General features: G+C 47.7%; 1 protein-coding gene across 1 annotated transcript; it reads left to right on the top strand.

Moving 5' to 3' along the window:
- Positions 1-696: 696 nt before the first annotated feature.
- STARD7 (StAR related lipid transfer domain containing 7) lies at positions 697-25796 on the top strand. The gene is made up of 8 exons (XM_067540274.1): positions 697-1380; positions 12923-13125; positions 13479-13528; positions 17126-17236; positions 17327-17409; positions 19401-19500; positions 21956-22040; positions 25355-25796. Exons 1-8 carry the CDS (start codon positions 947-949, stop codon positions 25546-25548), a joined length of 1260 nt encoding a protein of 419 aa, XP_067396375.1. The 5' UTR covers positions 697-946; the 3' UTR covers positions 25549-25796.
- The last annotated feature ends 428 nt before the right edge of the window (positions 25797-26224 follow it).

Below are 26224 nucleotides of genomic sequence, written 5' to 3'. Positions count from 1 at the left end.
GTGTTGACCACGGCATGGCATTCTGCAAGGGAGGCCTGCTGGGCCGAGCAGGGTGAGGTTTGAGAGGAATGGCTCTGCTAGTGTAGCTGGGACAGTGGGAACCCCCCCTCCACACCCCACTGTCCTGGGGGACGAGCAGTAAGGCAGAGATCTGCCCCCCCCCCCCCCCGCCTCCTTCTGCTCTGCGCCCCTCGCAGCCGCAGGGTGCGGGGCTGGGCCTGGCAAACCCCACGCGCGGACCTAGGCCTGGTCGGGGGGCGGGGAGTCCCAATCCCCACCCGGGCCACCACAAGGTGGGGCGGGGGGGTCTCCCACTCCCAGGCGCGCCGCGCTCTCATGCCCGAGGCCAGGCGGGTTCCCCGGGGGCATGAGGGCAGCTGTGCCCGTGCCCCAGGCCGTGCGCGCCCGTTGCGCGCACCGCGCAGGCAGGCACCTCCGTGGGCAGCCCGGCGGGCGGCTTGCCGCGCAGGGGTCCTTCGTCTCCAAGGCGCCGGCGGCTGGCTCACAAGGCGGGGGGCGGAGCCGCGCCCCCGACTCCGCGACGCGCGCAGTGGGCGGGGCGGGCCCCTGCGCCACAGACCGACGGCGCTGCGCACCAATGGAGGGGCAGGGCCGGCCGGCGGGCGGCCAATGGGGGCGCGGGCCGGGGGCGGGGGCCGGCGCACGTGCGCGAGAGGGGCGGGGCCGGGCCCTGTGGCGTTGGCGGCCGGGCCGCCGGGGGACAGTCGCGGTAGCGGGCAGGGCGGACGGAGCGCGGCGGACCCGGAGCGGTAGGTGGCGGGGCTGCCTGAGGCGGCTGTCTCCGCAGGCCCGGCCGGTTCCTCAGCCCGTTCGGAGCCCGCGGCCCGAGGGCGCCTCCCCGCGGCCTGTCCCCGCCGCCGCCCCGGGGGCTGGGCCCGGCCCGGGCCGCGCGGCTGAGCTCGCTCCCGCCCTGCTCCCGCCAGGGATGTTCCACCCGCTGCAGCGCCGGCCGCCCGCCAGCCTCTGCTCCTACTACGCCAGCTCCGCCCGCTTCGCCGCCCGCCCGGCGGCGGCGGCGGGGCCGGGCTGGGGGCCCTGGGCGCAGGCCTGGCGCAGCCGCTGCCGGTGGCTGCTCGGCTGGTTCCAGACCCTGGCGCCGGAGACATGCCCCCGCAGGACGAGCCTGCTGTCGCTGCTGGCCAGCCAGTGCAGCTACGTGACCGGCCAGCGGGTGCGGCGCGCCCAGCAGATCGGCCAGCTCTACGGGGACATCTACTCGGAGCGCACCCGCTGGAGCCTGCTCAGCCGCCTGTGGCGCAAGCTGCAGGGCCGGCACGCCAGCGCCTGCCGCCTGATGGCCGCCCTGACCGGCGTCTTCCTGTGGGAAGAGGAGCGGATCAAGGAGGAGGAGTTACAGAGGTGGGTCTGTGCCTGGGTCCCCCCGCCTGGGGCCTGGCAGCCCCTGGTCCCGGGCCAGTGGTTACAGTAATCAGAACCTGTCAATGTCTTCCTTAAAGTTAGTGTCCGGCAACGGAAACTCTGCCTTAGCGCGCCAGGAAATCAGGGCCACCCTTCTGTGATGGATGGAGCGGGAGACTGGGTAGATCTTTTCCATCTCCAGGGTCTGATCCGAAATCCAGCCCTTCCCCAATAACGAGAGTAGGAGCGGTTCATCTTGTAGAATGGCTTTGTGAGTGTGGAGGGAGGGTAAGGGGGATGAATGTCTGACAGCTGCTAGGAGTTGAGTTAGAGAATTGCAGCCCTCGGTTGGCAGCTGTCCACATCAGACGTGCTGGTGGCTGATGCTGACACGGACTGGCGTCCTCACTGGAAGAGGGTGAAGACTGAATGGAGCTTGTGGAGTCAACCACTTCTTTGCCCATGGAAGCCGTTTCGCTGTAAGGTAGGTTAAGGTGTGAGGCTCACTGGCAGAGCAGCATTGGGAAGCTTATGTTGCTGCTGCCCAAGGATAGGCTCATTATGTTTTTAAGTGGCAGTAACTGCACTGATCAGGCATTCTTCACCTTAAGTTCATTCTTTCACCTCGGGGGAAGTTAGCTGCACTGACCTATTAATCCACACAGTCCTGGCTTGATAATGTCACTGTGTAAAGACTGCTTGAACCAGTGAGAAGATTTAAGGTTTAATCTGGGAAATATACTTGGGATGAAATGACTAGCTCCACTTCATATTCTGTGTTACACAAGCAGGCAGCCTTCCACCTCTCCTCCTCACAGGGAGGCCAGGTTGGTGATGGTGAGCTAAGACTGACATAAATGTCCTTGTCCTGAAATAGTGCAATCTTTGGCATTTGTTGGACACTAGTGCTCAGGATCCTGGAGCCTTTTGACCACCTTCCAGGATTTGATGGTCTTGGTCAAGAAAATGACATGGCCTGTGATTATTTGGGCCTCAGAAAAACATGAGGAGTGTGATGTGTGATAAGTTACTTAGCTTGAAACTGCCTGTAGAGTGAAGGATTTGAGGGAGGTACAGAGATTCTAGGTCATGCCTGTCTTAATGCCATTTTCTCCAAATGTTTAAACTTCTTTGCATCTTTTCTTAGAGGTTAAATACGTATTAAATATTACAGAAACTCTTAGAAGTGAAATAATGCTTACATTTTCATCCATCCTTGGTGCTTTGATGTCTATTAAAGGGTTAAACAAAACCCTTCATGGCTTTTGATATACTCATTATCTCAGATATATAACATCTGTTTTTTTCTATTTCTGTTGAGGAGCTCATGTGTGTATCGTGAGTTTTCTGAGGTCCCAGTATTGTAAACAGGCCCCACGTGGCTACATGATCTAGTGAAGTCAGGAATTTTTCTGTTGACTTAAATGGGTATTGGATCAGGCTTACTCATCAGAGTAGCCCTTCTTGATCAATGAGGCTACTCATGGGATAGTACGGTAGTTGTTAACACGCTTACATGTTTATGGGATTGGGCCTTTTAAAACTTAATTGAAGGGCTAATGTGGTGACTCTTCTAATAGACAAATCCCTTTTTATATTTGTTAGAGCCATTCTTTCATATCATGAATCTTATAAAACATGCCTTACAACTTAAAGATAAAATTAGTATATTCATAAACAACTATACATTGGCTTATGGAAGTCTGAAAAGCTGTATTGATGAGACTAACTGGCAGTCACTTTCTTCAGCTTTGTGGTATTGATCACACGTTGTGGTTGATGCTTTTCTACCCTGTCTTCTGTCTTGTCAGTTGAAGTCTTCTATTATCACATGTTTAGGTCTAAACTTCTTGTTTTTCTGACATTTAGATGCATAACTTGTTTGTTAGTTGTCCCATCAAAACTCTGTGATATTAAACTTGTTTCCTTTTTCTTCAAATCTGTTTTCCTTATTTTAATACTTTAATGTTCAGTTTAATTTTGACTATTGTTTAAAATAAATTCTCTTCCTTAGTATTTATTTTAAAGTTTTCAAACTATCAGATTTGGTAACGAGAGAAACTGTTCCAGTAAACTCCAAAAAGTTCCAAGAGATTTCTAAGTAGTTATCTTTTTTTCTTCTCTATAGAACTGCCTGGGTGAGGAACTTTTACTAGTACCAGAATTTTGTACTAGAGTGGATGATAAAAAATATTTAAATCAGATGTTTTTGATTTTATTTAAATTGTTTTCTTTTAAAAAATAAACCTGTTTAAAATCTGAATTTAATACAAAATATGTTAACGCCTAAACTTACTCTAATCTCTTAAAACATTTACTTAAAAAATAAATATGCTGAATCCATAAGTCTCTATCAAAAACTTTGCGTTAAAGGCTGCTTTTCTCTGTAAAGAAAGATGGTTTTCCCCTGTTTCTAACTGTTGAGGTCAAACTTTATAAATGTGGCTCAATAGCTCAGCCTAAGTATTTTAGGAGACTTTCATTTTCAAGAGGCTTGGGCAAGTAGGCACTTAAGTTCCAGTCACTTCCACTTAGACATATTTGAAAGATTTCCTAGGCTGATTCACTGACTACAATTAATCCCCCTGTTTAATAAATCATTTATTTGTAAATGTGAAACATGTTTTGGAGACATAAACTTCTCTCAGAAAAAAACACGTAGTTAATTTATTAATAAAAATAAACTTTATATGCTGCTGTTGGCCTATAGGTTTTGTTTATCCTGGAGATCATGTGAAGCTTGATTCCACAAGTTTGATACTGTTATCCAATACATCAGGTTTTTAATGCGACTAGCTTGGTAATAATGCTTAATGTCTGGTAAAGCCAAGTCCCTTTTACCATGGCCCGCTTGTAAAGTAGATTGCTTAACCCTGAGTTTATTTCCCCAAATGAATTTGTTTATCATGGATTACCATTGATCCAAGAGGCTTGCTGGGACTGAAACGGGGGGTGTTTGGGGAAAATTAATTTGGGAGGTCAGGTCTCCTTTTTAACTCCATAGAGTGAGTCGAATATGTTGTACAAATCTATTTGCTTTTGTTTTTAAAAAATCTGAATTTCTCTCAGTCAGGATCAGTTGCTTGAGGTCTATGATGTCATAGTTTTACTAGTTTTTGTGGATGAGGTAGACGAGATTTAATTTTTAAATGTTGAAATTGTTTTTTCATATCCTAAAGATGCACAAAAAAAGGGGAGTGGGCAGGGTAAAGACTCTTTTTCTGGGGTCCCTTTGCAGGCCACCTTTAAAGCCAGTTTCTAGTACAGTAAGAATTACTATTGCTGTACCCTTTCTTGAAGGGGAGGGTGTGTGAGGGGAATAATTCTTCAATGAAATCAGCTGCATATAGACTTTCTTGCTCAGTGTTTTTCACTTGGTTTTAACTGGGAACTGCAGGAGCTTTAAAAAGCAGATTTAAAAAACCCTAGCCTTTTTCACTGCATGGCCAGTATTTGCCTTTGTATTACCTCTGAAATGCTCTTCAACAACCAACATACACAGAGCTGGGATTTTTTCATCTGAGACCTCAGAGTGCTTTACAATGGCATGAATGTGTCATTCCCCTTTTACAGATAGATTGACCTCAAACAGGAAGTCTGACCAAGTCAGGAGTGGAACCCAGGATTCAGGGTGGATTGATTTAAATCAGATATGTTTAAAATCATGGTTGAACTCAGCAAGAAAACCTTGATTTAAATAATCAATTTTAATCTTAATTATTTTCCTAAAGGAAGGTTGATTCTCATTGCTACCTAATGTAGCCTTCACTAACTGATTTATTAAACAAAGGACTATTATCTGTAGTCAGTGAAAGGAAGGGATTGTTTCTGGACTCCATGTTCCTCACGATTTCAGAACCAGTAGATCTCATCCTCACACCTCACTTTTATTCATGGACTGGAAGAGGAAACCAGCTTTCCTGCTTTTTTAACTCCAAATCAGTTTCTCAAATTTTAATAAACTACTAATTGAACTGAACTAATTGAATAAACTGAAATGAAGAAAACATTCTTTCTGCATGTGCAGAAAAAGCTTCTGCTGTCAAAAGCTGGGTTAGCATTTCAAACTCTGGTTCCAGGTGCTTAGCCAGTGACTTGCACCAGCTAATTAGTTTGACTTTCTTTAAAACTTCAGCAGCAAACATGTACTGCTTGAATATTTTTATTTAAATAATGTTAATGTTATAATAAATTCAGGCCTTAATATATGTTCATAACTTCAAATTTAATTTTAAATTGGTTTATTAAAAAAAAAGTATTAGATTTAAATAAAAATCTGATTTAAATTTTTAAAAAATCTATTTTTTATCCACTTCTGAACAGTCCTCTTCCATTTCCGTGCTGACATTGCATTTTTACTAGATGGTCCTGCATGTACCCTTCCAAGAGCTATGATTTTACGCACAAGCCTCTCTCTGTCTGCTGAATACTCTTATGTGAATGTGTTTCTCTGCATAATCAAGTTTTACTGTCAAATTTCTTATGAAGTTTTAGAGCAGCTTAAATAAAAACAAATATCTATTCATTAATAAGTGATCTAAAACATTAAGAGGGTGTCTGACACTGTTGTATCAAATCTAAATATGGATCTCGGACAAGAATTAATAGTTGCATTTTAAGACCGTGTAATCCTGTCACAACTTCTAAGAAGGGGCACTTTAAAGAGTGTCAACATGCACTGATTATCATGTTAGGAAGAAATGCAAACATAGGTTTTTATGTGTAGTACAGCACTAAGCTATATATAAACTTATTTTTTTAAATCATGAACAAGCAATCCAATTACCACAAATATTATAGGTGGTGGTGACTGGTACTAAACAAGCCTTATTCTTGGTCTTATTCTTGGTTCCGTCACTGTATTTGCTGTGTTACCTTGAGCAAATCACTTAGGCCAAGATTTTCAAAAGTGACTAGTTATTTTTAGTCTCCAGCTGGAGACACCTTTAAAGGAGCTGCTTCTCAGAAAGTGCCAAGCACCCATTCTTTTAAAAAATCAGGCCACTTCACCCCAAAAAATGAAGTACTCCAAATCACGAATTACTTTTGGAAAATTTCGCTTTAGTGCCTGTTTTCTACCTTTTAGATGAGAGTAATAGTTGTTAGAATTTCAGGGTAACTGCACCTGTATTCCTAAGCCGTGGTCCCTCAAGGACACCCACTCAGAGTTTCAGGCTTCCAGCCGTCACCTCTTGTGGGCAGAGACCAGCGTCTGTCTCCCTCCTGACTGGGTGTTTTAAGGCTGCACAGCTCTTTGATCTACATTGTGATATTCCCAACAAGCCAGCCTGCCTAAAGGCCAACCCCTGGGCTGTGCTTTACCTCCAAGGATGTTTTTACCAGTGACCACACAGCTCTTCCGAGCAAGCACATTTATTAATTGAGCAAAAGCATTTCAGAGAAAACAATAAACACAGAGGCAGAAAAGATGGGAGGGGAGTGGAGTAATCCTTGTAATTTTGGTGAAGGTTCAGAAGTCCAAGACGCTGATGTTCTTAGTATTGATAATGTTATCTGTGTTCTGTCCCAAGTAAGGTAGATCAGTTATGAAATCCTGTTCAGCACAGCAGTCCAGAAATAAAGATTTAACTCATGTTGGTAAAGTACTTGGCGCTCTTCACATGAAAGGTACTATCAAAGGGCAGGGTATGATCCACTGTTAAGCAGTACGGCAAAGCTGTTCAATATGTTTTTAGCCATATACTGCGCTTGTCCATACACTGAATTCCTGTTAGTGTTTGGAGGTTATATTATGGAATAACTGTCAGTTGTTAGGCTTTCTCTGTTAGAGGAGAAATTTTGGGTGATTTGCAGGGGGCTGATATGTGAGATGCTGCCTCTGGTCTGTACCATGATGGCAGGGCAGTTGGGTCTCTGACGTGTAAGTAATAGGTAGTTTTGCAATTTGGAGATTTTAATCTGCGATAGTGGGGCTTGTGTGTTGAGTTAAAAAAGCTAGATTGTGTAGGGTGATCGCAGATAACGAGACAGAGCTAAGATTGGAATTTGAAACCTTAATTCAGTCCAGATGTTTAGTTTTCAAACTATAGTGTTCTATTTAAGTTCTCCTTCCATAGTGCATGTTCTTTGTATGGGAATTAGATGAGTTGGTCTGTAAATTATGTATTTTAAGTGAGGCTAGGCAGTGAAAACCATGAGACTGCCTTAGAATCATTGCAGCAATTTCTCAGTAGTGTAGATCAGAACATAAACAGTAGTGTAGGTCAGAATCTGTTACAAAACTTGTCTCGAGTGGCTAAGAAAGAGCAATCCTCTTTCTCTGTTTGCAGTCAGTGCATCTAAAGCTTTTTTCTGTTACTATCTATATCTGATAGTGATAAGAGGTTTTTACCACTCGCTCTCCACTGGCCCCTAGAATGCCTTTGACTGACATCTACTGTGTAGCTTGGTGTAGGGAAATGCATGGTGGATTTAAAACATCTTCACTCTGGACCAGTTGTGTCCTCTGTTTTGCTTTCAGCTCACTTTCTCCTGCTCATCTCTCGGTAATGAGCTAGAACGCCAGTAACACCACAGCCTCCTTTACCCTCCCAAAGTTAATGGTCCATTTAGGTCTGCCTGCTTATCTCTCTCTAGCATCTGTAGCATTTATTAATTTTTTCCTCTTCAGTGCCTGAATTATGTGCATGACTGTGAGAATAATATGCTGGCTGGCACATATTATGTAATAACAGGAATGCCCTGTGAGCACGTCCAACAAAAGCGTTACTGTTCCACATAATGTCTTACTGGCAAGAAGATGCCTGCACCACTGACATAAGTAGGACATTACATAGAAAGAATGGTGCTTTTGCAAGTAATGATCTGCCTGTACGGTGTGGTCCTTCTTGGCAAGCCGCTGAACAGCGATGTGTTTGCCTGTTGCACATAATTCACAAGTCCTATTCTGTAAGGCTCTGTTCCAGTGCCTCCCTCTAAAAGATATGGAAGAACAGCATGAGTGAGGATTAGAGTCAGCCTTCTCAAACTCTCGGCGTGGATCACTGTGTGTTCTGTGGAACCTCTCTTCCTGCACCTAATTGCGTGGGCGACTTCCCCTTTCATACCACATTTGCAATCCCATATTGTCCTGCAGTACCTACAGCAAATGCTTACCTGGAAAAGTAGCATTAGGGCAGCATTGTATTTTGAGTTACCTCTTTGTGAAAAGTAGCAGGTGGAGATGAGGAGGAGCCAGCACTGTGTGATCATCCAGCTCCCTCGGCCACTAGCAGGTGCCCCGGGGCCATCATTTGGGAGCCAGTGAGCTAGAGTGGCAGGCTTTACCCTGGATTTCCTTGGTTCTAGAACTCAGACCTTTGATACTAACTTAGTACTGAATGTAAGGCCTTTCACAGAGAATAAATGACTGGCTAGAAAACAGCCTGAGTTGAGGGTTGTATAAAAAACCTTACATAGGTCTGTACTGAGTATTCATTAGAAATCATGTTTCTTCTCCCTTCTTCCTTCAAAATTTTCCCTCTGCAGTAGCATCTGATTATCTTCTTGTGTGCTTTTTCTTTCTAAATGGACTATTCGTGAACAGACACTGATCTTAGCCACAGCTGAGGATGTAATGGAGAGAGATAAACAGGGTGTACAGATGATGTGACCTATATTCCCAGTGAGAGATGGTGTGAGTGACAGATCGTTTGTTACATACTTGGGAGCTTGAATTATCTGAAAGCTCAGCAGTGGAAGCATCCAAAACTGACTGTCTTGAAATCTGACTGTTAGTCCCAAGTTAGCTGCCCCTCATGTCGTGTGGGATGTGCTGTAGGATATACGATCTGCTAGAGATGAGTGCTTCACAGGTGGTACTGTCTGTGGAGTGGTAGGCGAGAAGCGTTTTCATAAATTGGCCAGGCAGTCTGGTGTCCGTCCCATGTCCCCCCCCCCCCCTCTCCCCCCATGGAACCAGAAACTCCCAGCTAGGAAATGCAGAACTCCTGGCATTTTGTTTGCAAGCTCTTAGGGTTTGCATGTCTGCTCTACTCCGGGTATATTTTTAGGTTGTAAATGCTGTGTCCTGTTCGCTGGAAACAAGTAAACAAGTGGTGCAGCAGGAACTGATTCACCAGCCCGAAATGATTTTCGCACAGGGGGAGCTATAGGGAACGTAGGCAGCTGGCACACATTGGTAGTGTGACTGGCCTTTCAGATTGCTGCTAGGCAAGCAGGGAGGAAGGAGCCTAGTTTGAGAACCTTCCAAACTGATTCTGCCAAGTTGATTTTGTGGACACTTTATCTGTTCCAGGTGCCTGCTGAAGTCTGGTGCCAAGGTCAGCAGTGACTTGTAGGATTGTAGAAATACAGACTGCAGCCAGGCTTCTCCCCTCCCTCCAAAAAACAGATTAAAAGGGAATTTTTAAGGCAACTTAGCCTTCCTGCTGTCCTGGCTAAATTTTATTTTAGGTAACTGCGTCCTGCCTACCTACAACTCTCCCTTCAGTTAAATAAGATTCAGAGATTCCAAGGCCAGAAGGGACGATTGTGGTCATCTAGTCTGATCTCCTGTATAGCACAGGCCAGAGAGCTGCCCTGAATTAATTCCTAGAGCAGAGCTCTTGGAAAAACATCCACTCTGTATTCAGAAATAGTCACTGATAGAAAATTCACCAAGGGGCATGGTGAACTGGTGCACTGGTTACCCTCACTATTAAAAAGGTACATCTTATTTCTAGTCTGAATTTGTCTAGCTTCAACTTCTAGCCATTGGTGTATCATATTATACCTTTCTCTGCTAGACTGAAGAGTCCTTATTACATTTGTTCCTGTGTCAATACTTAGACTGTGATCAAGTCACCCCTTAGCCTTCTCTTTGTTAAGATAAACACACTGAGCTCTTTGACAGTCACTATAAAGTAGATTTTCTAATCCTTTAGTCATTCTTGTGGCTCTCCTGTGAACTGTCTCCAGTTGTGTCCACAGGTCAAAAAGGATGTTGGCACAGAACTAGATACCAGTGCCAAATACAGAGATTGAATAACCCTAGTCTACCCCACTCAAGAGTCCCCAGTTTGGGATTGCATTAGCTCTTCTGGCCACAGCATAAGATTGGGAGCTCATGGTCATCTGGTTATCCACCATGACTCCCAAATCTTTTTCTAGTCACTGCTTCACAGGATAGCATCCCCCTCCTGCAAGTGTAGCCTACGATTTTTGATTCTAGATGTATACATTGACATTTAGCCATATTAACATGTATATGGTTTGCTTGTACCTGTGGGCGCGGGGACAAAGGATGTCAGCGCTGGGCCACATTCCTGGGGGGCTGGGAGTTGGGCCCAGGCTTTGGACACACAGTGTCCTCTGCGGGACCCCTGACTTGGGCTAAAAAGGCCATATACTACACAAGCAATAATCATGTGCAAACCACAGCAACTTTCTAGCCTTGAAGTCAGGGAAGGAGGGAGCAAATCAGAGCAACTTTCTAGCAGTGTCCAGAACAGGGCAAACCTGCCCATAGGCACCATGGTAACGGGTCGTAATACAGGCAGGCTATGTTTCGTGGCAGAGGGGGTCTCCCCCAAGGATGGCATGCAGATCTTTGTAAAAGCGCATGTCTGCGGCTCCACCCCAGAGTGACTACTAGCCTCTAGTACCTTCTGGTACGCCTGCCACAGCTTCTTGGCTTTCATGTGGCACTGCTGCGGGTCTCTCTTACAGCCCTTCTCCTCCACGCGATCTGCTCATAGATGTTGACGTTTCTATGGCTGGATTGGAACTGTGCCTGCACCATCTCTTCTCCTGCATGGTCAGCTGGGCAGTTGCTAGGTGAGCCCTCCACGCTGAGCAAACAGGAAGTGGCATTTCAAAAATTTGCAGGGCTTCAAAAGGGACGGGGCTTTAATCTGGCCACCATGCAGCGGAGTTCAAAACGGTGACTAGGGCGGTCGCAGTTTAGCATTGTGGGACAGCTCCTGGAGGCCACTAAAGTTGACGTAAGTAACACAGTATCTACATCAGACTGCACTGGCCTAAGTACATCCACCAAAGCTCAGTGCCTCTCGCAGGGGAGAAGCTACCAAGTCAGCATAGCCGGCGAGTCACATTGTGAGCGATGTTCTAGTGTAGACACTTCAAGTTAGGTCAACATAAGCTGCCTTGCGTTGACCTATGTCTGTAGTGTGCACCAGGCCGTGCTTTGTTTCAGTAATCAGTTTGGCTGTTAAGTGCTTGGGCTGTTCTGTAACCAGCTCTGGAACTACATCTGTCATGTGCAGGACTATTGCTTGAAAAGTATGTGTAATGGCATAGATTTTGATGTAGCAAGCAGGGAGCCATCAAATTCTCATCCGCTATTTTAGATTCACTTCTCTGCTCACTGCAGGTATGCTGTATTCTTTTACAAACAAACCAGTCCTCAGGCCGTGTGGGGACAAATCCAACATAAACAGACCATTGTCAGGTGTGGGGTTTAGTTCTCTGCTGCACTGTGGGATCTTATGGGGTTCCATTTTTACGTGAATATACATCATGCTAATAGAACAGGCAACAACCGGTCCTAGATTGTCTGGGGCAGCTAGCTACACTTCTCTGGCTTAGAGTGCACCTGGGCCTAGCTGCGGCCTGTCCTGTCTCACTGCTGCATCGTCTCGAGGAATGGCTTAGTTCCTGAAGTTTCACCTCCTTCCAAAGAGGTTTTTTCCCTTGGCAAGTCTTTTTCCTTTAGCAGTTTATCCCTTGCACAGGAGCAGTCTCTATTCAATCATCCCTTCTGAGGGATAACCCCAGAGCCGGTGTTGCTGCTGGCTGCCTCTGCAGCTTTTTACTGGAAGCTTCATTTTCAAGAGCTGAGTGATGCAATTGAGCTCCCAGCTAAGTCTGACTTCCACGTGTGAACTTTTGAGCCATCTCCACAGGTGAAAGGCTGCTGCATGTAACTCTCTGGGCTAAAGAGCCCTCACTGTGGGTGGTCTAGGCTAGTCTGTTGTAAGGGTTCTGACCCTTCTCGTGGGACTAAAAATGTGCAGAGAATGCTAGGAAATACTGCTTGCTTGAGTGTATTCCTCTCGAGGGGAAAGTATTCCTGGCATTGGGGAAAGCTCCAGTCCATCTGTACGAGGAATAGGCACTTCTGCAATTGCCTCTCCCTCTCCAGGCAGTTTAGCTTCCTAAGGAGCAGTGCTGGCCTTAGTCACTGGCCCCCCTTTTCCCTTCTCTCCTCCCCCAAGAGAAGATCAGTGCAGTCCCAATCAGTGCTGACACAGGCTTTCTTTCACTTGGAATCCTGCCGGGTCTGGGGGCAGCATGAAGAGCTCTGACCAGGGAGGGGGAAAGAGCGAACAGTGGGAGCTGCCGTTCCTTCTCCCTGCCTGGCTTCTCTGAGTTTTGTTCCCTTGGTCAGGGAGTGTTGGGCCCATTGTTGGCTCCTTTGGGGAATCCGATTGTATCATAGCAGCTGCTGGGATAAGTGATGCCTGAAGACACTCAGCTGGCCTGGTAGGCTGTGTCTGTAGCAGAATACTAGATGCCCTGGACCTCTTCTCTGGTGAGCCCTTAGCACTGACTGGTGTTGCCTTTTCTGTTCCCACCCCAGGTCTGCAGAGGAGATGAAGCACATGGAGGAGGTCTCCAGGCTATTCCATGGCAGCGGGGGAGAGCACCAGAAGCTGGGTCCCAAATCCCACATAGATATAACGGCCACTCGCGAGGAGCAGCCCTGGGAGATGGTGATGGACAAGAAACACTTCAAGCTGTGGAGGCGCCCGATAGAAGGGACCCACCTGTATCAGTACAGAGGTAATTCCTCCATCCCCCTTGCCTGACTGGCTTGTCGGTCGCTGTATGATGCCTGTTGAGAGTCTGTGCATGGCGTGCCTGGCTTTCAAATGCTGAGCATAAATTCAGTCCTAAAATCTATTTCCTTCTTCCTCTCCTGACATCACACTGCTCCCTCTCCCAGCTTCTCACTGGGATTCTCCCTCCTCCCCCATATTGTCCCTCGTTCTGGTCACATCCCCTCCTCTCCCTGTTGTGATTCCAACCCTGATAGCTGCTTCTGAAAAAGACCTTTCCCATGTGACCCCACTGAACTGAGTTACAAACTGGCTTATACCTGTGGTCCAAAGACTCTTTGTTTCCCTTTACTGCAGTCTTTGGGACATATACAGATGTGACTCCCAGGCAGTTCTTCAATGTGCAGGTGAGTGTTTCGTGAGTGTCCATATCTCTTCAGTCCAGGATACATGATGTATTGGAAATAAAATAGGACTGTCCATCCCCAGCACTTGACATAACACCCACATAGGAGGGACAGATGTGGCAGCCACTGCGTGCAGGTCCCAGCACTTGCTTTGTTGTGATGCCCGCAGGGGAATGATTTGCTCTGTATCATCAATCCAGTTGTTTTCGTTCACCAGGCAGTCTGTGAGCTTGTTTTGCTTTGCTTCTGTTCACCTACTGTTAGCTTTATGCCCTGGCTGGCTGGTAATCTCTTTTGGATCTGAAAGTCAGTAAATCCCTGGTATGAACTTCATGTTCCCTCTTCCCATTTATTTTATGTCCTGGTATGTTTTTTCTGGTGAATCAAAAGTACTTGGCAGGATAGATAAACTAGTTGAGACGCTATTTTCCTTCCTGGTAGCCGTCTTGCTCCAGCAGATGGGGTGTGGCATTTGGATTCAGGAGACGTGAGTTCTGAATAAAAGATACCTTTCCTTACAACGTATAATCAGACTGACACTTGCTGCCATAGGATGTTGAGGCCAAAAACTTAACAAGGTTCAGAAAAGGAATGGACATTTGATATGGATAGCAAGGATATCCAGAGTTGCAATTGTTAATGCTACCCAACTTTGAAAGCAATTTTCAATGGTTTAAACCAATCTAACTATTAAATGGCAAAAACATTATTAACACAGAGGTAAGGTTGCCTCAAGCCCTTCCAGAGGGTTGAGTTCTGCAAAACTCAAGATTTCTGAAACCCAGGAAATACAGAATTAAGGCAGATGCCGGCACAGCCTTAACTCTGACCTCTTGGAGCAACACCCCAAAACACCCCTGCCTGCACTCTGCCTTTTCACAGGCACTGCCTGTATCTGCCCTATGCTCAAACATTGAGCCTTCTCCCCCAATAAAATACCACCCTTGTGAAATTTAACAACCACTTCAGACCCTTTTACAACCCCTCTACACTTGCACATGGGATACTGCCTAAACTTACATTTTTCCCTCCTTAAATCCACACTGCTCATATCCCACCACACTGCTGTCACTCCTAGTATTAGAGAGACAAGGTGGGTGAGGTAGGATCTTTTACTGGACCAACTTCTTTTGGTGAAAGAGAAGCTTTCGAGCCACACAGAGCTCATCTTTAGTTCTGGGAAAGGCGCTCAAGGCAAGTCTGCACTACAAAATTATATTAACCTAAGTTACATCAACGTACAGCCACCTCAGTGTAATTAAGCTGCTTCTCCATGTCCACACTATGCAGCTTGTGCTGGCGGAGCACATCTTCATCCAGGAGCACTTGCACTGATTTAACTGTCAGTGTGGGGCATTGTGGGACGGCTTCTGAAAGGCAGTAACAGTTGATGTAAGCAACGCAGCGTCTACACTGGCACTGTGCTGACCTAACTACATGGACTTAAGCACTACGCCTCTTGCGGAGGTGGAGTTATGATGTCCGTGCAGTGGGTGAGTTACATCGGTGGGAGCTGTATTTCAGTGTAGACAATTAGAGTTGGGTAGATGCTTTCATGGACCTAACTCTGTAGTGTAGACCAGGGCTTGGTGTCTCAGCTAAATACAGGGTGGAACAGATTGTTTAGCATAAGTAGTTAGCACGGATTGTAAGAGATCATTCAGAGTTAGTGGCCTGTGAACACCTTTGCAGTCGTAGAATAAAAAAGGGGGGTTAGTGGGTTACAGATGGTTGTAAAAAGTCATAAATCCAGTATGTCTTCAGACTGATTTTTAGTGTCTAGCCAAGTTACGAATTTAAGTTCCCAGGCTCATAATGTGAAGATGTGCAGGTTTTGTCCGAGCATGAGGACTGAGAGGTCAGATATGTGACTGTTCTGTGAAAAATATTTGCCCACAGGTGATATGGTGGTTTTTGTCTTTCCATTTTTCTGTGAGAGTGGAATGGGGGTTGGTTGCCAAGAAGATTCTATTATTAGCCTAAAACTTTTTCTCTGTGATGGTCTGTTGTACGGCTCTAGAGTCTGACTCTAGGGCCGTCTATCCCAACTCCCCCACAGTACAGCATAGAATCAGAGAAGATTAGAGTTGGAAGGGACCTCGGGGTATCTAGTCCAACCCCCTGCTAAAAGTAGGACCAACCCCAGTTAAATCATCCCAGCCAGGGCTTTGTCAAGCCGCAGCTTAAAAACCTCTAAGGATGGAGACTCCACCACCTCCCTAGGTAACCCATTCCAGTGCTTCACCACCCGCCTAGTGAGAAACTTTTTCCTGATATCCAACCTAGACCTGCCCCACTGCAACTTGAGACCATTGCTCCTAGTTCTGTCACCTGCCACCACTGAGAACAGCCTAGCTCCATCCTCCCTGGAACCCCCTTCAGGTAGTTGAAGGCCACTGTCAAATCGCCCCTCATTCTTCTCTGCAGACTAAACCAGCCCAGTTCCCCCAGCCTCTCCTCATAAGTCATGCACTCCAGCCCCCTAATCATTTTCGTTGCCGTCCACTGGACTCTCTCCACATCTTTTCTGTAGTGGGGGGCCCAAATCTGGACCCAATACCCCAAATGCGGCCTCACCAGCGCCGAATAGAGGGGAATAATCACTGCCCTCCCTCTGCTGGCAATGCTCCTACTAATGCAGCCCAATATGCTATTAGCCTTCTTGGCAACCAGGGCACACTGCTGACTCATATCCAGCTTCTTATCCACTGTTACCCCCAGGTCCTTTTCTGCAGAACTGCTGCCTAGCCCGTCAGTCCCCAGTCTGTAGCTGTGCATGGGATTCTTCTGTCCTAAGTGCAGGACTCTGCACTTGTCCTTGTTGAACCTCATCAGATTTCTTTTGGCCCAATCCTCCAATTTGTCTAGGTCACTCTGTATCCTATCCCTACCTTCCAGGGTATCTATCACTCCCCCCAGCTTAGCATCATCCACAGACTTGCTGAGGGTGCAATCCACGCCATCCTGCAGATCATTAATGAGGATGTTGAACAAAACCGGCCCAGGACTGACCCCTGGGGCACTCCGCTTGTTACGGGCTGCCAGCTAGACATGGAGCCATCGATCACTACCCATTTAGCCCGATGACCTAGCCAGCTCTCTATCCATTTTATAGTCCATTCATCCAACCCATACTTCCTTAACTCGCTGGCAAGTATACTGTTGGAGACTGTATCAAAAGCTTTGCTAAAGTCAAGATACATCATGTCCACTGCTTTCCCCACATCCATAGAGACAGTCACCTCATCATAGAAGGCAGGCATCTGCTACCCAAAGCAGCCTTAGAGAGGGGAAAAGCTCTCAAGTCCTGTGTCCAATGCTGCAGTAGCCATCCCCTCCACTGTATATTTTGTTTCAGCAGGAGCATGGTGGGGCTCATACACTTCCCATAATAATGTCTCGATCCTGAAAGCATTATTTTTTGGCAGTAGAGCTTGGCCTTTCCACAGTGTCAGGAACTGCTCGTTTGTTCGGCTTAATGAGGTGGGGCAGAGGGAAGGGATACCTTTCCTCCAGCCTTTAGCTCGACTATACAAGGAACATGCTACAGCTTCATGCCGTGACATGATTGTCATAAGTTCTTCCCTTGTTCTGTAGCTGGACACAGAGTACAGGAAAAAATGGGATGCACTGGTCATCAAACTTGATGTGGTTGAGAGAGACCTGACCACTGGCTCGGAGGTAGTTCACTGGGTAACTCACTTCCCGGTGAGTGTTCCTTCCTTCCCCCACCCCTTGCTTTTTTACGGCCTGTCTGATGTTGGGAAGGAACTGATTTGCATGTCTTTGTTCTTTTAGTACCCGATGTATTCACGGGACTACGTGTATGTTCGGCGCTACAACGTGGACCAGGAAAACAACCTGATGGTGCTGGTGTCACGGTATGTATCGCCAGTGCAGTCTAGCTATTCCTGCCGCACCTACTGCCATGGTGTGAGGATGCGGCTGTCCTTAGATCCACTGTTACAGACAGCATTGGCGTTTTCTTTCATAGGCACTGCACCTTTGCCATACTTCCTGCTTTAACTGGGTTAGTGGGTGGTTATAGGGGCTACCAGCCTTACCCATAAATAATTGTTTGCCTAACATTTCCTATTCTCAGACCCTGTTTTCAAATTTGCCGTGCTGGGTGTCTGCGCAGGCTGACGTGTTTTAGAAAACTTCATCCAAATGGTTCAGCTGTTTCTGAGAACGAGGCTGGGGGGAAAACGTTCCGTCGTATTCGATTCTGATGATCTGTTCTCTGAAAAGCTCTAGCGCTCCTGCATCTTGGAGGAGGGACTTGCCATTTTTCAGGAAGGGTGGATTTTGTATCAAGGATGATGTGCTTTTTGTTGATCCTGTGCAAATCTGCCTTAATTTGGCCAAATTATAACTCTGAAAATCCTCCGTTCACACGTGCTCAGTGGAGAGACTTGATTTTTTGTTACGCTAAAATCTCCAAAGATGTCCTGTTCCCTGAGCATCTCCAGCTCCTGGTGCTGACCGGGTTGTGCATGTGTCAGTCCCACAGTGTGGCTGAGCCAGACCCTGGAGCTGGAGCGAGTGAAGCTGGACTTTCCCCGTTGTTGGCAGCTTTGTGCCAGGGTTGGGATGGGCACCAGAGCTCAGAGCAAGGAGAGTCTCTCTCTCCTGTGTGTTCAGTGACCCTCCGGCTGGCACCCAGGCATGTGGAGGAGGAAGCCATGTGACTCACATGTGGGAAGAGCTGGACCTGGGGGGTGAGGGGAGTAGGCTGGAGCAAGAAGCCTTGAAGTGGAGGTGGGGGACAGACTGGAGGCTGGCCCAGGAGTTAGGGGGCATGGAAGAGACTGGATGAGAAATCCAAGGAGATCCTGAGGCCCTTCCGATCTAGGTTTGATGGCAGATGTGGGCATGAGAGTGAGGGGGAAGTGCAGACAGTGACGGCCCAAGAGGTTACTCTTCATTTTGGGGTGGGTGTGTGTGTGTTTCACTTCTTTGTTAAGTTGGTGCAGGGGAGCTTGCTTGTGGGCTTTGAAGAGATATTTGAAGAAGAATTTGCACAGAGCACAGAAGGGAGAAGGTCCTTCCAGACCTAGAGGAGAGCAAGGGAGATGCGTGTGGGAGAAGGGCATGAAGGCAGCTGGAACCGAGTGAGCACAAGGCCAAGTGGTGGTGCTCAGACTCTGCTATGCTTTGTGTGCCTCCTGCCCTGAGACCCATGGAACGGCCTCCGCTCGGCTGGCTGTAGGATGAGCTATGTTCTTGATCTGATAGTGGAGGAAGAGTAAGAGCTCCGCAGGGCGTTGCTGGGGGATGTGGCTCCAAAACTGGAAGGGCTGAAGTTTCTCAGGTCCCTTGTCAGATGCCTTCTGTCATAGCTAGCGTGGTGAGGAAGAGCCAGCGTCTGGATACCGCGGGGTAGGAGAGTACCCTGGAGAAGGGCTATCTTGTGTGTGTGTGTTAGTCGCACATGTGTTGATGCCTGGTTCATACACACAATGATTATTTTAAAATGCTTTACAAATAGCAGGGTGAAAATGGGTAGGCAGTTCAGTTTCCTCTTCTTCCACAGACTACCTGTGCGAAATTGGGCAAGTCTCTGCATGTCTCCGCTTCAGTTTCCCCATCAGTAAAATAGCGATGATATTGTCCTCTTTTGTAAGACACTGTGAGTTAGGTGGTATTATTAATGGCTGTTTGAGCCTCTCTAAATGGCTGCAAAATGTTAAGAGGCTCTCTAAGAATAGTTTGGGTTTTCTGCACTGTAGAGAGAGTCTGTATTTTATCATGTCATGGCTAATACAGTCTGTGTCAGTATCTATCCAGTGTTAGACCCAGGTCTCAGGATAATCTGAGGAGCGGCCAGCCAGGATTATAAATACCCTTTCCCATCATGCCTCTGTTCCAGAGCGGTGGAGCACCCAGGCATCCCAGAAAATCCGGAGTTCGTGCGGGTTCGAACCTATGAATCCCAGATGGTTATCCGACCACACAAGTCATTCGATGAGGTGGGTTCCTGGCCAGCCTGGGAAAACCAGTGGAAAAGTCACCTGCCATTGTGAGGCCTCCACTGGTGGAGTCAGAGTCAGAACAGTAGCTCTTCTGAAAGGTGCTAACCGAATGTGCTGCTAAAACTCTGCGCTCTGGAGCTGCTGTGACACACCATGGATACACTGTAATTCGAAGCGGTGTGGATTGCCCTACCCTAATGACAAGAAACCACTGTGATGGGACCCAAGATTGAAGCCCCTTGCAGTCACCTGCCCCTAGCGTGAGGAAGTCTTGTCTCTGCCTGCTGTGGATCAGCTCCCTGAAACCACCAGCCCTGGCAGCACAAGTTCAGCCTTCCAAGCCTCCGCAGGCCTCGCGCTGTCTGTACAGGGATAGGCACACCCCTAACTCCCAGTCCTCCGAGTGTTCCCTGCAATGTCCCGCCCCTTCGCCTCAGAATTACCAGGCCAGCTGTTCCCAAAGGGACAGGACACCCCAGCTTGTCAGATTCAACTCAGGATCACCACTTAGCTTAACACCACAGCACTGAGCTAGATTTACAGCAAAAACAAGAATTAGTTTGTTGTTAAAGAGTGGAAATTCAAGTGATAGTAAGAATGTTGGAAAAAATGTGTATATATAAAATAGACCATAATGCTTTCTGAAGACTAACGTAACTAGTTATCCTCTTGTCTAAAGAAGCTTTTTACCTAAATTTCTCTCCAGCTTTTTTCAGTCAAGCCTAGCTGAGATCCCACTTTCATGAAGCAAATTCACTGTCCACTTACTTCCTAGGTGAGGGATGGTCTTTTGCCCCCCCCCAAATATAGTAGAACAAACCTTTGATGTTCACCTCCAGATAGGGTTCATGCTCTCTCACACCCTTGTTCTCTTCCTGTTAGCGTCTCTTTGAAATTCCTTACAATCCTTCATTAGCATTCAGTTCAGATTGGTGATTGGTGACCTGTTGTGAAACATACAATACTTAATGTACATTTAAACAGTCAGACAGGTGAACATCTCGTCCGACAGAAAACTTGTGGTTCACCTTTGCTGGTGACCAGTGGCTAGGCAGACTTTAAGAACATATTTTCAGTAGTATCCGTACATACATATTACAATGATATTGATGACCAGAGGGACACAGGCTTTTATTATATGATGCTCTTTTGGTGAGCTACCATGTAAATGCTATACTCAGGAGATTTCTGTAACCCATCTGCACCCCCTCTGTGCTCTGTGCCAGTTGTCAGTAAGAAGTTCCTGGATCACAACCACAGAGCCATGACTTCCTTGGTGTCACCTGGGTTTTTCTATTTAGTTAAGTACCCATAGTCAAAGGTGGGAGCTTAGCCAAGGTTTTCATGGATTTCAAGGCCAGAAGAGACCCGTGATCATGTACTCTGACCTGCACAACACAGGCACTTTCAAAAGTAATATAACACTTTCATAAGTGACTGACTTTTGGTTGCTCACCTTGAGACTCCTCCTAAAGTGGCCTGATGTTCAGAAAGTGCTGAGCACTCTCTCTCTCTGAAAATCAGGTCGCTTTAAGGAGTCTCTGGCACCGAAAATCACTAGTCACTCTTGGAAATCTTGGCCCTTGTGCTTCATCCACTTGGGAAGAACTTTTATCTGGTCTTAGCAGAATATATAGCAGCCTAGATCTGCCCCTTGAAACTCTGTTTCCTCAACCCACATAGCATCTAGCTGATGGGAACTAATATTTGAGAGTAATTCCTTCCCATTTGTATTTTATGATCTTACTACTTCATCCAATAACTCTCTAATTTTATTGCTGCTAGGCATTGTTCCAAAGGCCTCTTATCTGCTGCCTCTCCTGGATCCTCTTCCTGCTCAGGGTTTTGTAGCATGGTCAGGGTAAATGACACATTTAACACTTCACAAACGAACCCTCAGCTGTCCCTGGAGGGAGCTGGGTAAATATAGTCATATGGGGAAAACGGAGCAAACGTGTGAAGCAACTTGCCCAAGACCCTTGGAGTTGGGGGTAGATCTCATGATTTCCATACTCTGAGCCCAATGCTTTCTTCCTCCATGTAGCTCTGTCTTGGTGTTTCTGTGCATCTCCATCAAAGCCCTGTCCGTGTTGATGTAATGCACACTGACTGAGGGTGTCTGCCTTCTGCTGCAATTGAAAAGAGACTGGAGGAGGAAAATGGTTCAGACTTAAAACATATAATTCCAGTTGGTATCTGCAGAGACTCGAGCCACGGTTCTTATGCTGTGACTTTCAGTCCTCGTGTTTCCTGGTTATAAGTGGTGGTCAGGAAGAAAGGTCCTTCTGTGGTATAGTGCTGTGGAATTAGAACGCCTTCCTGTGAGTCCTCTGACACTAGAGGCTGGCTGAGACGGGGCAGCTGTCTGTCTCGTTTAGGTAGTGGCTTTGTAAGATCAGCCTGAGAGGTGCCTGTGACAGGTCAGATATCACTAAACTTATTCCTCTTTCAGAACGGCTTTGATTACCTGCTGACGTACAGCGACAATCCACAGACAGTGTTCCCGCGCTACTGTGTCAGCTGGATGGTCTCTAGTGGTGAGTGGCTGGCCCTAACCCGTCAGCGGTTAGAAGAAAGATCTGTGATGGCTTGTAAGAAGGTGCATGCACCTGGTTATGGGGTCTGTCTGCTTTGAGCAGCCTGTTGGCTAGCAACATGAGCACCCCTGCCTCCTAGGTTCTGGAATGAAAGCAGTGGGTGGAGGTTTGGGGAGAAACTTGCCCTGTGTTGGTCAGATGGACCTTCTTTTTTAGGAACTGCAGAGAGACTTCAGTGCACAAACAGGTGTGGGGGATCTGGGGACGCTTGGTGAAGGGCCTCAGACTTTGCTGTTGGTTTCTCCCTCTCTGTGGGGAGAGGGAGTCGTGGGTCTGTGCATGGGGCTGAAGGTAACTGTGGGAGAGCTGCCCAGCGGTGCTGGTTCTCACTAATTCCCCTTGAACAGCAACCAAGGGGAAACGGGAATTGGGAGCCTTGTCGTGGCCTCATGTCTGCCTGACACTTGAGGCGTTTCTTTAACCTACGTTCCCCTTGCTGCATTGGTACTTCTTCCACTCATTGCACTCTGGATTGTTGTTCCTTCCCCCTCACCTGGCGATCTGCCTGCCCCATGGGCAGCTAAAGGCACACTGCCAAGGTTGTGACCCATGCACTGCAACTTGCCATTAAAAAAAATCACTACTTGTAAGGTCAGGGAGAAGCTGAACAAACTATCATCCCCTCCGAAACCCCTCCCGGGGTGACCTGCAGAGCACCTGAGCGAGCTCCTGGCTCACTGGCTGTTACAGATGCACCTGGTGTGTTTGTCTCCCCTCGAGCGTGGGTGACAACTTAAAAGGCTGCCTGCTCCTGGGGTCGGAGTGGAAGGGCTGTGCGACAAGGTGATTTATCTCCTAAGCTCTGCTCTGTTCACATGTTCTGTTCAGAGCCTCTGAGCACTGCTGAGACATGATCCATCCATTCAGTAGCTTAATCAGCCTGCTACCAATTAAAGGACTCTAGTTCTCCATCCCCAGACTCTGTCCACAGCGGCCAAATGGATTCTATAAAGCTTGGGCTCTTTCAGTCCAGCGGCACGAGGGAATTCTAGAGACAAGGACCTTCACTGAAAACACTGCTACCAGCTGTCTCCTGGGTCTGTTAGTTTGAGACCCTCTGCTGATGTCTGCAGAACATGGCAGCGCAGACTGGGGGGGAAAAACACTGGTAGGCATCTTTGCAAACTCTTCCATAGCGGTAAATCTCATTTGCACAGAGCGATGGAATTCATGTATCTGTGGAATGAAATCTCACAGCAGCTAAAGACCATCACAAACCTCCTCACCTTCCACTCCAAGTGCTAGGTGCACGCCTCTGACTGACTGTCTCTAATAGAAGCACCCTGCCACCAGCCTTCACACTGGACACACAGCTCTCCTGGGGAGAGGGGGAGAGAATGACCCGCACACGTGACCACGCTGGCTGGTCACTTTGCATAATACATGATTGCGAGCACTAGGATACAACACTTACGAGGGTGGGATAAGAAGTCCTGTAGAAATACATTAAAACATGAAGATTGCAAAGTCAAACGCTCAAGTAGGGAAATGCAGAATTAAGGTTGTCCTTGTGCATCTGCACTATAACAAAATGAGGGGATGTAATTAAATACTTCCCCCCCAGTACCCTGTCTCCTTCAGTGAGTGAGTAGTTATTCAATATTTCGATCCTCCTCATTTAATATATGCGCCAGGCTTCGCTTACCGCACACCATCCAAACCCTGCACTGGATAGATACAGAACTTTTTCAGTTTCCTGCTGGGTTTTTTTTATGGTGCTCTTTCTATAGTATTTGAGTGCTTCACAAACATTAATGAATCTATCTTCACCACACCCCTGTGAGAGTAGGTGATGGTATCCCTGTTTTTGCAACTCAGGCATAGAATAAGACCAAAATTGTCAGGTGTCCACTAATTTTGGGTGCCCAGCTTGTGACACCTAAGGTCTAATTTTTTTTTCTAGAACACTTACTATTTTTATAGCACTCTGTATGATGAAAGAACAGCTCCACTCCATTTCAGCTGCAGTTCTGCAAATCTGGACCTGCCTGTGTCCTAGCATCCGGAAAACAAGGAAGACACAGCTAGTGGCCAACCGAATGCTTTGGCTGACGTCTCTTACCCAGCGTCCCATTGAACCCTGTGGCAGAAGCAGGGACAGAATCCAGATCTCCAGGTTGATGATCAGCTTCTGGAATAGAGACTGGACTTTATCTTCTTGTAATCCCCTGCCTCATTCACTGCACACCTAACTTTTACGACAAATGAGGTGGAGGTCCTACAGAGTGCCTGTTTTACTACACAGCCATGACTCGTTCCCAGAGCACAGTGAGGCATGGATCCTTTGGGGAAAAAATCGGATGTGACCATGTAACTAAAGACTGTCATAATATAGGGGGCCAATGAAGGCTGCATGGGCAACCTTAATTCTGTCGTTTCCTGACTTTGACTTTGCATCTTTAACATTCTTTTTTTGGATGTAACTTCAACAAAAGCTGATCAAACCACTTGCTCACTGTAGAATCAGACTGAGCCGCACATGGGCCATAGCAGGGTTCAGACCTTTACAAACACAGCCCTCGGCTGCTTGAGCTGGCAGATTACAATTACTCCAAGTGGACCCACGCTAGAAGGGGAGGAGGCCTGCTTTGCCAGTGGGTTTCACAGAACTTGCTGACAGCGGAGGAGTATGGAGACTGAGAACGCCAGGCTCTGGAGACGTGTGCTCTAATGACTATAGACCATTCTGTTCCTATACCCTAGCCTGCTGCTTCCCACCCTCCAGTTCCCATCACCCAAAGTGCTAAAGTTTGGCAGATTTTATAAACCACTGAAAACAGGGTCCTGGAATGGGAAGTGTTGGGCAACCTACATCTAGCTCCACCTAGGACAGAACAGGAAATGTACTGCCGTGGCCTGCTCAAGTCCTTGATTTGATGGCATCTCTGTGAACAGGAGCGTACAGCTTGCTGTGTAAGTGCAAAGTGTTCCTGTGTGTGCTTTCCCTCTCCACCCCAGGGCACCATTGACCCTGCTCTGGGGAAACTGGGCAAGGGAGCTCACCTCTCTGTCTCGTGATCACACAGCCAGTCAGTGGCAGAGCTGAGAACTTAGGAGTTTCTGGCTCCCGTGCTTATTTCTGCCTCTTAATTAGTCAGATGGCTCGCTAGCATCCGTGGGGCATGGAGGGACCTAGGTCTTGTGAGGCTGGCTGCTCGCTTTGTATGCTAGACCCTGCCTGTTTCTGGAGCAGTCCAGATGTCCCTTCCCTGCACGTCCTTGTTACTCACTGTGTCCCCTGCCTCTCCGGCCAGGCATGCCAGACTTCCTGGAGAAGCTGCACACAGCGGCTCTGAAAGCCAAGAGGATGGAGATCGAAGTGCGGGACTACATCTCTGCTGTGCCCCTGGAGAACGGCAGCAGCGGTGGTGAGGGGAAGGCGAGCATGCCCAGTGCAGAGCGCAAGAGCGAAGACACCCACAGCCCTGCTCAGCTTGAGTACGCCTAGGGGCTGGCTGTGTCTCCTGAATCAGTACCCGCCTCTGCTCGGTGCACCCAGGAGCAGGGCAGATGGGGAGCTGAGCTTGGGAGAGGCGCCCGAGACGTCAGTGTGCTCATGGGAGCTTAGTTCAGATGTTCTCTGTTTGTCCCCAAACCCATCCTCACCTCTGTCCTCTGCGGTGAGGGGTCTTTCCCCTGTGTGATCTCTGTCCTTGGCGAGGCCTGGCCATTGAAATGCAGTGTTGTTATATCCTTTCTGTGCTGGTGTTTTTTCCCTTGTGAAGGGATGTGCTAGAAAAACACGGTATGGACAACGTTCCCCCCCCCTCGCTCCCCCCTTTTGTGCTGTTGTGGGCACAGATGCCCCTGCTTCCTTATGACGCCCCGAGGCAGATCAGCTCTGCAGTGCCAGACCCCTTTTATAGCGTAGTGCCTAGAGAACCGCAGTGGCAGGGTTCACATGCTGCTCCGCAGCCAGCCCCAGACGGATTATGCTGGTGTGTGGGGGCGGGGGGCATGGGATCTGTGTCCCAGCAGCATGGGGCTGTGCGCTAAGCGTTCGCTGCAGGGTTCCCACTGTTGTCTCTGCCACGTGAGTGACCGTGTTCCGCGGCTGTCCAAGTGCCTTTCCCTGGAGCCCCTCTGGCCACGGCTGGATGCTGAGCTGGCCGTGGAGAGCCGCA

Source organism: Emydura macquarii, unplaced genomic scaffold, assembly GCF_026122565.2.
Source record: "Emydura macquarii macquarii isolate MOO-44397 ecotype Brisbane River unplaced genomic scaffold, CSIRO-AGI_Emac_v2 contig_573, whole genome shotgun sequence".
Classification (NCBI taxonomy): domain Eukaryota; kingdom Metazoa; phylum Chordata; order Testudines; family Chelidae; genus Emydura; species Emydura macquarii.
The sequence above is the reverse complement of the archived record's forward strand: the minus strand, read 5'-3'. Positions and strand labels throughout refer to the sequence as shown.

Excerpts from the sequence above, each read along its gene's own strand:
- STARD7 (XM_067540274.1), top strand. The coding sequence starts at position 947 with ATGTTCCACCCGCTGCAGCGCCGGCCGCCCGCCAGCCTCTGCTCCTAC. Across the intron at positions 13,529-17,125 it reads GGCAGTTCTTCAATGTGCAG|CTGGACACAGAGTACAGGAA; the intron begins GTGAGTGTTTCG and ends CTTGTTCTGTAG. Across the intron at positions 19,501-21,955 it reads CACACAAGTCATTCGATGAG|AACGGCTTTGATTACCTGCT; the intron begins GTGGGTTCCTGG and ends TTCCTCTTTCAG.